At 38.6% G+C, this 17,238-nt stretch overlaps 1 protein-coding gene across 3 annotated transcripts in view; it reads left to right on the top strand.

Annotated features, from left to right (window-relative positions):
* The window catches only part of CFAP43 (cilia and flagella associated protein 43), a 119,876-nt gene that overhangs the window by 53,975 nt on the left and 48,663 nt on the right, over positions 1 to 17,238 (top strand). For all 3 annotated transcript variants that reach the window (XM_019459359.2, XM_019459360.2, XM_019459358.2), the window contains exons 15-19: positions 362 to 511; positions 2,930 to 3,060; positions 4,974 to 5,121; positions 7,515 to 7,616; positions 8,383 to 8,460. In XM_019459359.2, coding sequence (XP_019314904.2) covers positions 362 to 511; positions 2,930 to 3,060; positions 4,974 to 5,121; positions 7,515 to 7,616; positions 8,383 to 8,460 — 609 coding nt within the window. The remainder of the gene's footprint in view (positions 1 to 361; positions 512 to 2,929; positions 3,061 to 4,973; positions 5,122 to 7,514; positions 7,617 to 8,382; positions 8,461 to 17,238) is intronic.

The following is a 17,238-nucleotide window of genomic DNA, read 5'->3' as shown; positions in this document are numbered from 1 at the left end:
CATTGCAGACAAAAGTCACAGTATGTGTAGGGGCTTGGAGGTGGGAGTACATGAGAGAATACTGATTCATTTAATTGTCTTGAGCATGGGTGTGTGTGAAAAGGATCAGTAAAAAAGAAATATTGTCAGTGTAGGCTGGGATCTTTAATTGCAGCTAACGCATCATGACTTTTCTTAGTTGGTTAGAACAAATGTTAATTTACAAACAGATGAAAATGTGGTGCAAGAAAAGTGGTGTATCAGTTCACTCCCATGGACAGCATTTGCAGATTTGAATCTGACCGTATATGCACAACTGCAGACCCTTAGGTACCACTCTCCTGTTCTTTTCTACAATGGAATCATGTTCTTTGATTGGCAGGAACATAGCGGTATTTGCATTCTTAAGCCATACCAAAAGGTGCAAAGCAAGCACTACGGACCTGGCATGGTCTCTCTGTCTCCGCATGGATTGTGGCTCACAACAATAGCTAAAGGTGGAATTCTGTGTATCCGAGATGTTCACACTTTGGTAAACAATCTTTTTTTTTCTTTTTTTTAAATCTTGGGGATGTTTATCTTGATCTCATATAAGGAACAAAAGCCCTCAGGGAAGGAATTGAACTTCTTTCTTAGGTCAATTAACTCATAGCTTATTCACCACTGGTTGTAGTACTGGCTTTAACATTTTACTGGTGTTTTTATATGCTGAGGGTTTGAGTCTCCAGGGGAGGAAACACCAACCAGTAGACTGAGACCTGCACAAAATGAGCATGGGACCTGGACACTGTAGATGAGCTGCTGCCCAGCTCTGTCACCACTTAGTTGTGTGTCCAGGAGACTCACTGACCTTCACTGAGCTTCAGATGCTCATCTGTAAAATTAGGGAACCCTTCCATGCCCTCATCCTCTGTGATTCTGATGAGAGCCGGTGAGAGGGTATATGCAAAAATGCTTTGGAAATAGTGAATTGCCATGGAAACCTAGGGATTATTACCCCTATCTCCCTGGCCTGGAGTGACTCTGGGCTGGTTGCTGCTGCCCCCCACCCAACTCTTCAAGTGATCCCGAGAGAGCAGAAGGGAGAGTTCTTCCTCATCCCTTGCAGACCAACCTCAACATTACCAATACTGCTGCCATTTTCTGATTTCCATTGGGAAAGTGAATATAGTTTCTTCTTCCAAAAACGTGCAGGGTCCTTTTCTAGGTTTTGAGACCACGTTGTCCTGGTTGTCAGTCTACTTCGATGAGGTCAGTGATTCTTACCCAGGGTTCCACCCCACACACCTGAAGCCTTGCAGCTACCTACATATCACACTCCTGCGGGTCCACAGCTAAACCGGGCCCTGGTGTGCACATCCTGCTCTTCTCGTTCATCTGTGTAAGAAAGCATATTTAGAATGCCACTGGACAAAAATGATACTATTATTGTACAGGGAAAGTTTTGAATCCTTTAGAGATTATGTTGAAGTGGTCAATTTGCAAACTTTGCTATATTGTCTCTTATTCAAGTGATTTAAAATTTATTTATTAATTTTGAGAGAGAGAGAGAGTACACGTGCAGGGGAGGGGTAGAGAGAGAATCCCAAGTAGCCTCCACACTGTCAGAGCACAGAGCCTGATGCAGGACTCCAATCACAAACCGTGAGATCATGACCTGAGCTGAAATCAAGAGTCACATGCTTAACCAACTGAGCCACCCACATGTCCCTCAGGAGATTTTTAACATGCTATAGTTGATGGTGGCATGACATGGCAAGACATCAAAGTTCTGGGTGATTCTGTGCAAAGCACCTCACACATGAAGTTATTCATGGCAGCACTGTGTGTAAAAGCAACCTAATAACAATCAACAGAGGACTGGATAAATCATGGTGTGTAAACGATACATAAGGAAAACGTGAAATATTATGCAGAGTGAGAAAATCTTTACGCCACAATGTGGAAGGAACCTCAAGATCTATGGTCACGAAGGAAAAGCAAGGTGCATGATATAATGTATTATGCTCCAGTTTATGTTAAAAATTATGATTGCATAAAAATTTGCTCATATGTTCTAAAAGACATCTGAAAGGATATTAAAGGTATTAATTACACTGATTGGCTTTGGGAAGTGGTGGTTGGGGAATGGAGACAGAAAGGAGATTTCACAGCATTGTTTTTCAATTTTGAAACCTTTGAATATATTGCCTATTAAACAGTTAAAATTTTCTTTAAAAAAATCATGGTTGAGAACCAGCGTGACACATAAATCCCAGTTTTTATACCACTCAGCATATGTATATTGCCTATTCAAACAGTTAAAATTTTCTTTAAATATATAAAATATAATTATATAAATATATAAAACATATATTCAAACAGTTAAAATTTTCTTTAAAAAAATCATGGTTGAGAACCAGCGTCACACATAAATCCCAGTTTTCAGTCAAGGAGCTTAAACTGTTGCCCTCTGCACCAAATCAGTGCTGTGTTTTGTTTGGGTTCTACTTGAACTGGTTTAGCCTCCTCCATGTGGGGCAGGTCACCCTCCATTCTTCACAGTGCCTCTTACCCTCTCTCAACCACTCAGCACACGTAAATGAAACCTACCTGACTCTTGAAGGCACCTGAATGCCATTTCTTCTTGCTCAAGTCCCCTCCCCTAACTTTGTAGCTTTCAGCAATTTGCTTCTGTGTGTCTGGTTTTCCTGTTGGAAATTGGTGATAACAATCCCTCTCCTTCCATTCCACACAAATGAGAAAAATAAATCAGTATTGGTGAACGGGTTTTGAACCAGGGATTTTCAGTACTATGTATTACTAACAGGCTACTTCCATGCCAAACAAAACGCTGTTAACAAATAGAAACAGGTTTACTCATGAGTGAAAGTGCGTGTGATCCCCTTAGAAAAACTACGTGGTGGAATTGCATTTGTAATTTTTGCACTTTGTTCCTAAAACTATTGAGGAAACGTTTGCTCGAAGTCGGAGTCATTCTCACCAGGGGCATGGGATTCAATCAGTGAGAATTTCAATGGATGGAAAAAACATTCTAGTGAATGGGAGAAATGATGGCACCCTTGTTTACCTCAGATGGAGGTATGTACAGTATCCAAAAGCAACTTCATATGGTATAGTGTTGAAAATAAATATTTTGTTATTATTTATGTATAGCAAGGCCACCATCACAGGAGACAACTGCCATTGGAAAGATTATTATACCCACAGATCCCAAGAGGAGGAGGTTTACCAACTCTGTGGTGGGGCCACATGGGGAAGCCCCAGGGTGGGTCAGGAGGCAGAGGGAACAAAGGAAACATGGGCAAGAGCCCTATTTTGGTTTCCATGGGAAGGAGCAGGCCGGTTTGGCTAGTGTGGATAATTTCAGCAGCTTCTGGGGCATGGTGGCTGGCCCTGGTTGTCTGGTACTTGGCCCAGAGGTGATTAGGGCAGGGAAATAGTAGCCCTGAGTTGGAGGTGTGGGTTCTGGATTGGTTTGTTTGCATTTTAAAGGTGGCTCCAGGGTGAGTGGTTTCCTATCTGTAGCAACTGGCTAGTACTGAAGGGGCAAAGCCCCACATGTCAAAGCATCAAAACACAAAAAATAACAAGACATAGTTAGTGCATATGAGATGATCAGTCCTCCCATTCACAACACCCGTTGGAGGAGTACAAGGAATGGGGATAATCCTGAAGAGTAGATAATTTTAAAAACTCCTATTCATCCCTTAAAAACCTGACATAGATATGCATGTGTGTTTACACACATGTAGATATACTTCTCTAGTTAGACTTAGTTTAGACAATATTAATTTGGACTTTGCTTAGATTAAAATTAAAGTTCTAAATAAAATACTACTCAAGCATATAGATGATGACCAGGGGATAGAGAACCTGGAAGTGACAGCCTAGACTTTATATGTTGCCTTGGTTGATCTGTCAATGGATATCACTAGTCAATGTGCAATTTATTTCTACAAAAATAATATCTTACGGCGCCCCCTGTGATTAAAACAGTAGCAAAACATGGCCTTTTCCCAATGACATTGTGAAAATGTTAAATATTTGTAAATGTTAAATACAGGTAAATGGAGATTTTATATCATAACAATTTTGGTAGTCACTTATTTCAAAGACTCGTTTGAACACTGCATCATCAGGCCCAGTCTATGCATGGCATCTGAATAAGATACTAACTTGTAACTCATATGTAAGTCCTAATATACCCTTTACACTAAATGAACAAACAGCATTTCAGGCAACAGCAAACAAGTGCTGGAGACCTCTTGATAGAAGTAAGGGCATTTCCATTCATGGGTAATCACGTGGACCTCTGACTCAAAGGTGAGTTGGAAACCTTGGTCCAGGACTTACTAACTTTGACCTCAGACACATAATAACACCCTCTAAATTGTCTGAAACATTGTTACTCAAGGTGGGGTTTGCAGCAACTGTAAGTTTGTTAGAAATGCTTATATTTGGTCCTCCCCCCAGACTTTCTGAGTCATACCTCTGAAATGGAATCATCTGTTTTTAACAAACTCTCATCCAGGCAATGCTGATATGCCTAAAGTTTGAGATGCCCTGATATACTGAGTGGAAGTAGTGCTTTCCTCAATGACGGGTGGGGGCCATGAGGACTAAATAGGACAATGTAATTATGTACATGAGGCAGCGCAATGCCTAGTACATTCTAAGGCTCCACCGGAGCAGTGGCTCTTCTGTGCAGTGGCCAAGGTGGGTGGGTGCAGAGGGTATTTAGGGTAAGGGTACATGGACAGTGTGAGGAGAGGTCACCTCAGAGAGATCAAGAAGCTTTGTCATGTCCTGGAGCACATGAAGGTGCTCTCCTCTAAGTAGAGCCCTAATAACTACAGGGCACCGTGAAGAATTGGCCGCCATATTTCTTTGTGTAGAAATGATGCGGTATCTGGAAATAATGCTGCTGAATGTAACTTTTTAAAACTGATTTTGTAGCCAGTTTCTTTTCTTTTTTTTTATTATTATTATAGGCGGTTTGGAGGAAACATAGCCAGTGAAATTCTTGAATATTGCCAGAAACTTTTAATTTCCCTGAGCAACACCATGGATGAGGAGAATGATTATTTAAGTATATTAAAAAGAGAGTCCTTGAATTTCAGATCAACATCTGAACACACAGTTGAGTTCCAATACAGTGTTTGTCCTTCTTTCCTCCCTCCCTCCCTCCTTCCTTTCCTCTCTCTCTCCCTCTTTCTCCCCTTCCTTCTGTGCCTTCTACCCACCCAGTCTCTTCCTTTCTAAATCAGATACCAGTTTTCAGTTTGTGGTTTTCCTTCAGCAGATATTTAATAATATTTCCCTTTATCCAGGTACCCCATGATTTTCAGAAAGACCATTAGCTACATCTGAGACATAATATTCAGCATTTCTCAAAGCAATATTCTCAAAGCAAATATTACATCTCAGATTTTATTTAAACCATAATACAAGATCTGGGCTTTCCTGTGAAACAAATCTTACCCCTAATTCTGGTGCTTGATCAAACCAGTCTCTCTTTACTTTTATGTTACATACTTTATTCTGGAAGTGTCTAGCCAGAGAACAACATTCTTCCATTCAATCACTTAAATATTTATGGAGTGCCTACAAAGTGCCAGGCTGTGGGGGATATAAGTATGAACAAGACAGTAACATTTTCTGTATTCATGGAGTTAACATTCTAATTAAGAGTTGGGTGTGAGCAGGGAGAGATAAGTACTCAAATAAGAAAATATTAGATAGTAACAAGACCTATTTAGTGAATAAAAATGCTAGTATTTGGCTGGAGTAACCTCTCTAAGGAGCAGACATGTAAGCTGAGATCTGAATTAAAAGAGGGTACAAAGGTGGGGGTCAGGAGGGCAAGAATAGGGCAGAAGGGGAAAGACCTCAGCATGTTTGAGGCCCTAAAAAAAGGTTTGTGCAATTGAAGTGAACAAGGGAGAGAGTGGAAGGAGATGAGATTGTAGAAGTAAAAAAAGACCAGATAACGTAGGGCTTTGTAAGCCAGGTGGAATTTGGATTTTATGTTACATGTAATGAGAACCTATTAAAGAGTTGTGAGCAGAGGATTTACAAGATCTTATTTACATTTTTAAAAAATGATTACTTGCCACTATGTGGAGAATGGTTCCTGTACAGGACAAGAATGGAAACAGGGAGATTTATTAGGCTATGGTAAAGGTCCAGGTAACAATGGAGGAGGAGGAATGTTATGGAGAGGAAGTGATAGATTCCAGTTACATTTTGGGGGTAAAGTTGACAGAACTCACTGAGAGATTGGACATAGAGGGGCAGGAAGAGAAAGGACTCTAGGATGACTCCTAGGTTTTTTACTTAAACAACTTTGTAGAATATGGTACCATTCACAGTGATGAGGAAGTTGGAGAGGAGAGCTGCTGTGGGGAGAAAGAAGGTATTCCAAAATCGGTTACCCATGACGAGCTTGAGAATTCAAGCCTGCTGGGCATTCAAGAGGAGATACTAGATAGACTGTTGGATAGATGAACTTTGAGTTCTGGGGAGAGGTCAGGATTGAAGATGTTGATTTGAGAGTCAAGGGCAAATGCAAAGAGTTTAAAGCCATAAAAATAGGTAAGGTTACTGTGGAAGGGGGGATGGTGAGCAACAGAAGGAGACCAGGATAGAGCAACTTCTACAGATCCAGGAGAAGAGTTCAGGGTTGCAAAGAAGTGGCAGCCAGTGAGGTTCTATCTAGTAGGGCCAGGAGAGTGTAACATGGCAAAATCTTTCTAGAGACTCTATTGCAAAAGGGAGCATAGAAAGGGGGTGGTACCTAAAGAGGAATGTGGTAGTCCATGGATAATAGCTTTCCTAGGACAAGATATATTAAAGTGTGTTTGGGAAAGACTTGTTGGGAAAGATTTAGTAAAAAGGAGAAATGGATCGTGCAGAAGGGCAATGGAATTTTTTTTTTTAAATTTAATGTTTATTTATTTTTGAGAGAGAGAGAGAGAGAGAGAGGGAGAGACAGAGTGCAAGTGGGGGAGGAGCAGAGAGAGACACAGAATCTGAAGCAGTCTCCAGGCTCTGAGCTGTCAGCACAGAGTCCAATATAGAGCTTGAACCCATAGGCCATGAGATCATGACCTGAGTCGAAGTCAGACGCTTAACCAACTGAGCCACCCAGGCGCCCCTCAGTGGGATTTTTTTTTAAGTGTAAAGATCTCTTAAGTGTAAAGAAGGAGGAAAAGATTGAGATCCTAAGTACAAATGGCTGGGCAGGGCGTGATAGGCAGAGCATGTGATCCACAATTATAGGAAGGAGGCAAAGAGGGATGTCGTGAATGTGTGACTTGTCTGATCATTTCTGCTTTCTCAGTGAAAAGTGTGGCTATTGTAAGGACAGATTGGTAGGAATTAAATTAATAAAACATTACATCTCAGGCAGGAAAATTTTTTGGTATTCCTTAAAAAAAATGCAATAAGTGCAGAGGGATCCAAAGCAATTATATGAAGTAGGGTGGGAGAAGAAGAATTTTAATTTTAAGAAATATCTGTCTTCTTCTAAGATAAATGAAGATACGAAGTTAAGCATTGATTCATCACAAGAGGAATTAACCCAAGTTGATAATTCAAAGGAAATTCCTTGGATACAACAAAAAAGCCAAGAGGTATTTATAAAACATGGAAGAGGTTTGAAATAATGTGCCAAATAGACTAGCTTCCTATGAAAACCCGCTGGAAAGTTAGGAAGTAGATATTAGTAGATACTAGTAGATAGTAGTAGATGCTTAGTAGGTACTACCAGGCAGAGCATTGCACCATACAAGTGTAACTTTCCTGAAAGCAAACACCCTAAACTAGCCCAATCTTTTAGATTAGGTTATTTTGAGCTTTAAGAAGTGTTCTTAAAGCAATGTGGAACAGAATCAAAATGTCTAGGGAAGCCAAACTGAAGAATAATCAGATACCTCATGTTGGAGTGAATGTTGAGGGACACTGCAAAGTTCATTTAAAGAAAAAGTGTGGTCCAGAAACAGGAGAAAGGACTTGGTAGCTTCAGATGTGCAGGAAGGTGACAAAGGTAGTAGCTTGTGCCTGGATTTAGCTTATTAGTCCCATTCAAGTTCCCCATAAAATAGCAGACTGGTTTCCTTTGTCAACTATTCTCTATTTAATTTTTTTACTACTTATTCTTTCCGATGGCCTGATAAATGACATCAGTTGCAAGCTACTTCGATGGCCACTTACGTAGTAGCAGTTGACTTAAGCAAGGCATTGCAGTGGTGTTATTTCATGTACACGTTGTATCATTAGTCTTTATTTTTTATTTCTAGAGAAGTGCTATCTATGTATCTATGTACCTATGTATGTACCATGATATGTATAACTATCATTTCTCTTGCCTATCTAAGAGATATACTTGTTCCATTTCAGGCCATCAGAAAGGAGGTTAAACTGTTTTCCAAGAAAAGGAAAGAGATAAAAACAGGAATCAAAGCACTTGCTAAAACCGTAAGTGTTGTGATTTCATATACTAATACATCGGCCCTCTGTCTAAAATTACTTTCTACTCTTTCATCCAACACAGCATGAGGAGCTCTACCCATTTTTTCCTCTGCCAGTAAGCTCAGTTTTCTGAGATGCTTTTAACATGGTGGGATTTTTACCATACAACACTAAATATAAACAGTGGTTTTCTTCCCCGTCTTCCTGAAACACTGGATCTTATTTGTTTTTTTTTAATACTTATTTTTATCAAACTTATTTGTTTATACTTTTAAAAATTAAATAATGAGTTATATAACTAAAAATAATGTCTTTAAAGCAACACCTGCCCTAGTTGTCTTCACTAGGATTCCTGTATTCCCGAGGTACATGTTTTCAATTCTTTCAGCTTTTTTGTTTGGATATTTACCTCTCTCTTTCTAAATAGTCTTTTTAATACTGCTATTTATTGATATTTCTATTTTGACATTAATGGTGGGCTTCCTGGCACAGAAGAAGAGTATTTACGTTCTTTTACATCCCTTATCAGTACAACATAAACATAAATCCATACTCCGTACACACACTATTATAGCTACGTAAAAGTTCTTCAGAGCTGAGCCACGTGGTATGTTATGATTACATTTCCATTTTATAATTACATTTTTACTGGAATTCACAATTGCTTTTGTTTTAGTATAAGCCTTTCTATATACCTATTACCTATTCAGACTCTCTCAAAATGCTAAAAACTCTTCCCAATACAAATACCTGAGGTAATCAAGCTGTCATGCTTTGGTTTGTTTGTTTGTTTGTTTGTTTGTTTGTTTGTTTTTTTATGACCTGCCTTTCCATCTTCCAGCTCCAATATAAGCACCTTGCTCCCTACACCAGGCAAATGGTCTAGGGAACATGTGTCCTAGGGACTCATCTTGTCCATTCTCCTGGGAAATCCTCTCACCTGCCTCCTGAGTTGGAGCCCCTCTTTCCAGAGCCCCATTTCTTGATGTACATCTTCCAATTCCTAAGCAGGACTACTGTGTTGTCCCATGCTTGAAGACATCATTTATCAGATAGCTGTGCTTCTGGCATGCCATTTAAATGTTATACTGTATGAATGGTGCCCCCCCCCCACCCCCCCAGAGTTGTAAGAGCTTTAGCTCCGTTCTTGGGAAAGGGCATGTGAGAGAGATATCTTTTAAGACTTGGTTTTTCTTAAAATGTCTTTATCCTACTGTCAGTGCTCATTTGATAGCTTGTGTAGGGGTTTATTGATTTCCCCTCAGAATTTTAAAGGCTTGCTCATCATCTTCTAGCTTTCAGTGTTTGCTTTAGAGAGTCCAATACCTTTCTGATTCCCAGTTCTTTGTCTCTGCAAACTTACAGGATCCTTTCTTTATCCCGGCTGTTAGGAAATTTCACAATTATGCTTCTTGATAGATTTGATGGATATTCTTGGTTTGAGGATGCAAATAGACTCTCTGCCCTTTTCCATCCTGTTCTCAGCCGCAAGAAGCTGGCCTTTGTGGACTGCATCAATGTACTACCTTGCCCCTGGCCTCTGGTTAGGTGTAACCAGTGAGTGGCATCAGCAGGAGATCAGAGGGCAGAGTCTTTATTCCTCCAGTGGCCTCTTTGTGGTATCATGAGTTGGCAGTGACAGCTAGGCCTTTCCCAAAGCCTCCGATCTTTCCAAGTTCCAGTAACTACTCCACCCCCCTTTCCCTTCTCACATAGGAAGTAGGAACGGTGATAGCTTTCTGTGGTTGCCAGTGGGAAATGCTTTATCATGCCTAGCTGCTCTCCTTTACCCTGACAATACTTTTGTAAAAGTCCCTCTCCCCAGTTATCCCAAGCGACTGTGTCATCTATTTTGTACCCAGTTTATTTGCTCTGTCTTTTCCACATGTTAGGCATTGGTGAGCACTTTCAATAAAAAAAATTTAAAAAAAAATTTGATTTTCAGTTCTGGGAAATGTCCTCAAATTTTTCTTCGGGAATTTCCTCCCCTTTGTTTTATTTTCCTGGTTACTAACTAGGTTGAGCATCTTTTCCTAACTCTTTAAGACTTTGTATTCCCTCTTCTAGGAATTCCCTGTTTGTATCCTTTGCTTATTTTTCTATTGGGTTGTTGGTCTTTGTCTTTTGGATTGTAGGAGTTCTTTATTTTTATTTTAATTTACGTTTATTTGTGATAATTAGGGCTAGTTAAGCTGTGATCATAACTAAACTCCAAAAATATAGTGGCGCAGAGATTAGAAGTTTATTCCAGGTCATTGGCGGCTCAGTTCCATGCAGTTGTTCAGAGATGCACGCGGCAGAGATTCAGCTGTCTTCAATACGAGGCATCTAAGGTCGCCCTGCTGGATCTCACCACAGTCAGCTGGGAGGGGAAAGCGCATGGAGAGGGGCAAGGGGAAAATCGAGAGGTGGCTCTTATTACCAGGTTGAACCACATGAGATCACAGTTTTACACAGGTCAACCTAATATGCTATGTATATTTTTTGTCTTGTGTCATAACTTTTATAATGTGCCTTTTGAAATGCAGAATTTAAAAATTATGATCCAAATTTATTGATTTTTTTTAGAGCTTTTGTTTAGTGTGTCTGATCTTAAAAGGTCTTCCAAAGTCCCACGTACTTTTTTGTAATACTCCTTTATTTAATCTGTAATTTACTTCATGAATGGTATGAGGTATGGATCTAAACTTATTTTTTCAAATAAACAGCCCATTTTGCCAGTGTTTTTTATTGAATATACCACCTTTTCTCCACTGATTTGTGGAGCCTCCTCTATCAATCCCTGGGTTCCCGCATATACAGTGTTGTTTCTGGACTTTATTCTGAAATTGAGTATTGATAATTTTCAAAGCCAATTCCAAACTATTTTGATAGCTAGCTTTATAAAATATTTTTATACTTTGAAAGTAATTCTCCCTTTATTCTTTTTTTTAATGTTTATTTATTTAGTTTGAGAGAGAGCACACACACGTGTGAGTGGTGGAGGGGCAGAGAGAATCCTTTTTAATTTTTTAAAATATTTATTTTATTTTATTGAGGTGGGGAGAGAATGGCAGAGAGAGAGGGAGAGAGAATCCTAAGCAGGCTCCATGCTGTCAATGTGGAGCCTAACATGGGGCTTGATCCCGCGGCAAGAGATCATGATCTGAGCCCAAATCAAGAGTCGGATGCTTAACCGACTGAGTCAACCAGACACCCCTCTCCTTTTACACTTTTAAAAAAGAAAAATGTTGGCCTTTTTATGCACTTATTTTTCTATTTGAATTTTAAAATTGGCTTCTCAAACTCCAAGTTTTTCATTGGCTTGAAAAACTCTGATCTGACTTTGAGACTATATTGCTTATGTTTTACTTGGGTGAGGGTTTATTTGCTCTCTGAAAGTTTATAGAAATACATAATTTATAAAAAATGTTTATTAAAAAAAATTTTTAATGTTTACTTTAGAGGTAAAGACAGAGTGCAGGTGGGGGAGGGGCAGAGAGAGAGGGAGAAACAGAATCTGAAACAGGCTTCAGGCCCTGAGCTGTCAGCACAGAGCCTGATGCGGGGCTCTAAGTCCGGAACGGCAAGATCATGACCTGAGCTTAAGTCGGATGCTCAACCAACTGAGCCACCTGGATGCCCCATAATTTACAAAAATTTATAATATAAATTTTATATGTAATATGTACTATATAAGTATACTATTTATATGTAAATAATATATATCTGTATTCAGTTAAGAATTCTTCAGTGAAGTTTTTTGTTTTGTTTGTTTTGTTTTTAATTTTAGTTAACATACAGTGCAATATTGGTTTCAGGAGTAGAATTCAGTGATTCATCACTTACATACAATACCTAGTGCTCATCACAAATACCTTCCTTAGTATCCATCATCCATCTAGCCCATCTCCCACTGACCTCCCTCCATCAACCCATAGTTTATTCTCTATCATTAAGAGTGTCTTGTGGTTGTTTCCCTCTCTTCTCTTTTTTCTCCCCTTCTCCATATGTTCATCTGTTTTGTTTCTTTCTTCCCCCCCACCCAGGAATGTGACCTTTATTTATTTTTTTAATAATTTTATTTATTTATTTATTTATTTGTTTCTTTGTTTATTTACATCCAAGTTAGCATATAGTGCAATAATGATTTCAAAAGTAGATTCCAGTGATTCATCCCCTTTGTGCTCACACCCAGTGCTCACCCCTATCTGTATCACACCCAGTGTTCATCCCAACAAGTGTCTTCCTTAATGCCCCTTACCCATTTAGCCCATCCCCCCACCTACAACCCCTCCAGCAGCCCTCAGTTTATTCTTTGTATTTAAGAGTCTCTTATGTTTTGCTCCCCCTCCTTGTTTTTATATTATTTTTACTTCCCTTCCCTTATGTTCATCTGTTTTGTATCTTAAAGTCCTCATATGAGTGAAGTCATATGATATTTTTCTTTCTCTGACTAATTTAACTTAACATAATACACTCTAGTTCCATCCACATAGTTACAAATGGCAAGATTTCATTCTTTTGATTGCCAAGTAATACTCCATTGTATGTATGTATGTATATGTATATATATATACACCACATCTTATTTGTCCATTCATCCATTGATGGACATTTGGGTTCTTTCCATACTTTGGCTATTATCAATAGTGCTGCTGTAAACATTGTTTTATAAAACAAACATTGCTATAAACACACCTGTATCCTTTGGATAAATACCCAGTTGCTGGGTCATAGGGTAGTTCTATTTTTAATTTTTGAGGAACCTCCATACTGTTTTCCAGAGTGGCTGCACCAGTTTGCTTTCCTACCAGCAGTGCAAAAGAGATCCTCTTTCTCTGTATCCTCACCAACATCTGTTGTTGCCTGAGTTGTTAATTTTATCCATTCTGACTGGTATGAGGTGGTATCTCATTGTAGCTTTAATTTTTATTTCCCTTATGATGAGTGATGTTGAGCATTTTTTCATGTGCAGTTGGCCATCTGGATGTCTTCTTTGGAGAAGTGTCAATTCATGTCTTAGGCCCATTTCTTCACTGGATTATTTGTTTTTTGGGTGTTGAGTTTGAGAAGTTTGTTATAGATTTTGGATACTAACCCTTTATCTGACATGTCATTTGCAAATATCTTCTCCCATTCTGTTGGTTGCCTTTTAGTTTTGCTGATTGTTTCCTTCGCTGTGCAGAAGCTTTTTATTTTAATGAGGTCCCAATAGTTCATTTTTGCTTTTGTTTCCCTTGCCTCCAGAGACATGTTGAGTAAGAAGTTGCTGTGGCCAAGATCAAAGAGGTTTTTGCCTGCTTTCTCCTTGAGGATTTTGATGGCTTCCTGTCTTACATTGAGGTCTTTCATCCATTTTGAGTTTATTTTTGTGTATCGTGTAAGAAAGTGGTCCAGGCTCATTCTTCTGCATGTCGTTGTCCAGTTTCGCCAGCACCACTTGCTGAAGAGACTCTTTATTCCATTGGATATTCTTTCCTTCTTTGTCAAAGATTAGTTGGTCATATGTTTGTGGGCCTATTTCTGGGTTCTCTATTCTGTTCATTGATCTATGGCCTGTTTTTGTGCCAATACCATACTGTCTTGATGATTACAGCTTTGTAATACAGCTCAATGTCCATGATTGTGATGCCTCCACCTTTGGTTTTCAGGATTGCGTTGACTATTTTGGGTCTTTTTCTGGTTCCAAACACATTTTAGGGTTGCTTGTTCTAGCTCTGTGAAGAATGCTGGTGTTATTTTGATAGGGATTGCATTGAATATGTAGATTGCTTTGGGTAGTATTGACCTCTTAACAATATTTGTTCTTCCTATCCAGGAGCATGGAATATTTTTCCATTTTTTGTGTCTTCTTCAATTTCTTTCATAAGCTTTCTATAGTTTTCAGTGTATATAGATTTTTCACCTCTTTTGGTTAGGTTTATTCCTAGGTATTTATGGGTTTGGGTGCAATTGTAAATGGTGTCGATTCCTTGATTTCTCTTTCTGTTGCTTCATTATTGGTGTATAGGAATGCAACCAATTTCTGTGCATTGATTTTATATACTGAGACTTTGCTGAAATCATAGATCAGTTCTAGCAGTTTTTTGGTGGACTCTTTTGTTTCCCATATAGAGTATCATGTTGTCTGCAAAGAGTGAAAGTTTGACTTCTTCCTTGCCGATTTGGATGCCTTTTATTTCTTTGTGTTGTCTTATTGCTGAGGCTAGGATTTCCAATAGCATGGTGAATAACAGTGGTGAGAGTGGACATACCTGTCGTGTTTCTGACCTTAGGGGGAAAGCTCTCAGTTTTTCCCCATTGAGGATGATATTAGCGTTGGATCGTTCATAATATGGCTTTTATGATCTTGAGGTATGCTCCTTCTGTCCCTACTTTCTTGAGGGCTTTTGTCAAGAAAGGATGCTGTATTTTGTCAAATGCTTTCTCTGCATCTATTGAGAGGATCGTATGGTTCTTGTCCTTTTTTTATTGATGTGATGTAGCACATTGATTGTTTTACAGATATTGAACCAGCCCTGTATCCCAGGTATAAATCCCGCTTGGTCATGGTGAATAATTTTTTTAATGTATTGTTGGATCCGGTTGGCTAATATCTTGTTGAGGATTTTTGCATGCATGTTCATCAGGGAAATTGGTCTGTAGTTCTCCTTTTTAGTAGTGTCTTTGTCTGGTTTTGGAGTCAAGGTCATGTTAGCTTTATAGAATGAGTTTGGGAGTTTTCCTTCCTTTTCTGTTTTTTTGGAACAGCTTCAAAAAATAGTATTCTTTTACTATTTACTAATTTATACTATTGACTATAGAAGACTAATAGTCTTCTTAAATGTTTGGTAGAATTCCTCTGGAAAGCCATCCAGCCCTGTACTCTTGTGTTTTGGGAGGTTTTTGATTACTAATTTGATTTCTTTACTGGTTATGGGTCTGTTCAAATTTTCTATTTCTTCCTGTTTCAGTTTTGGTAGTTTATATGTTTCTAGGAATTTGTCCATTTCTTCCAGATTGTCCAATTTATTGGCATATAATTGCTCATAATATTCTCTTATTATTGTTTTTATTTCTGCAGTGTTGGTTGTGATCTCTCCTCTTTCATTCTTGATTTTATTTATTTGGGTCCTTTCCTTTTTCTTTTTGATCAGACTGGCTAGGGGTTTATCAATTTTTTTAATTATTTCAAAGAACTAGCTCCTGGTTTCATTGATATGTTCTACTTGTTTTTTTTTATTTCGATAGCATTCATTTCTGCTCTAATCTTTATTACTTCCCATCTTCTGCTGATTTGGGGTTTTATTTGCTGTTCTTTTTCCAGTTCTTTAAGGTGTAAGGTTAGGTTGTGTATCTGAGATATTTCTTCCTTCTTTAGGAAGGCCTGGATTGCTATATACTTCCCTTGTATGACTGCCTTTGCTGCATTCTGGAGGTTTTGGACTGTGGTGGTATTATTTTCATTGGCTTCCATGTACTTTTTAATTTCCTCTTTAACTTCTTGGTTAGCCCATTGATTCCTTAGTATGTTCTTTAGTCTCCAAGTTTTTGTTGTCTTTCCATTTTTTTTCTTGTGGTTGATTTTGTTTCATAGCATTGTGGTCTGAAAATATGCATGGTATGATCTCAATATTTTTGTACCTGTTGAGGGCTGATTTGTGTCCCAGTGGTCTATTTTGGAGAATGTTCCATTTGCACTCGAGAAGATATGTGTATTCTGCTGCTTTAAGATGAAGTGTTCTGAATATATATGTTAAGTGCATCTGGTCCAGTGTGTCCTTCAAAGCCATTGTTTCCTTTTTGAGTTTCTATTTAGATATCTGTCCATTGCTGTGAGTGGGGTGTTGAAGTCCCCTACTATTATGGTATTATTATCAATGAATTTCTGTATGTTTGTGATTAACGGATTTATATATTTGGGTGTTTTCACATTTGGAGCATAAATGTTTACAATTGTTAGATCTTCTTGATGGATAGACCCCTTAATTATGATATAATGCCCTTCTTCATCTCTTGTTACAGTCTTTATTTTAAAATCTAGATTGTCTTATATAATTATGGCTACTCTGGCTTTCTTTTGGTGAACATTAGTATGATAGATGTTTCTCCATCCCCTTACTTTCAATCTAACGGTGTCTTTAGGTCTAAAATGGTTCTCTTGTAAACAGCATATAGATGGATCTTATTTTCTTATCCATTCTATTACCCTGTGTCTTTTGATTGGAGTGTTTGGTCATTGACATTTAGAGTGAGTACTGGAAGATATGAATTTATTGCCATTGTTTTGCCTGTAGTGTTGGAGTTTCTGGTGGTGCTCTCCGGTCTTTGTTGTTTTGGGTCTGTTTTGTTTTGTTTCATCTTTTCTCCCCTCAGAGAGTCCTCCTTAAAATTTCTTGCAGGGCTGGTTTAGTCACAAACTCCTTTAGTTTTTGTTTGGGAAACTGTTTGTCTGTCTTTCTATTTTGAATGACAACCTTGCTGGATAGAGAATTCTTGGCTGCATATTTTTCTGATTCAGCACATTGAATATATCCTGCCACTCCTTTCTGGCCTGCCAAGTTTCTGTGGATAGGTCTGCTGTGAACCTGATCTGTCTTCCCTTGTAGGTTAAGGACCTCTTTTCCCTTGCTGCTTTCATAATTCTTTCCTTACCTGAGTATTTTGTGAATTTGACTATGATATGCCTTGTTGATGGTTGGTTTTTGTTGAATTTAGTGGGAGTTCTCTGTGCTTCCTGGACTTTGATTTCTGTGTCTTTCCCCAGGTTAGGAAAGTTTTCTGCTATGATTTGCTCACATAACCTTTCTACCCCAATTTCTC

Source organism: Panthera pardus, unplaced genomic scaffold (assembly GCF_024362965.1).
Source record: "Panthera pardus isolate Hobbes unplaced genomic scaffold, ASM2436296v1 HiC_scaffold_22, whole genome shotgun sequence".
NCBI classification, from domain to species: Eukaryota; Metazoa; Chordata; class Mammalia; order Carnivora; family Felidae; genus Panthera; species Panthera pardus.
Note: the sequence above shows the minus strand (reverse complement) of the source record. Positions and strands in the feature narration are given on the sequence as shown.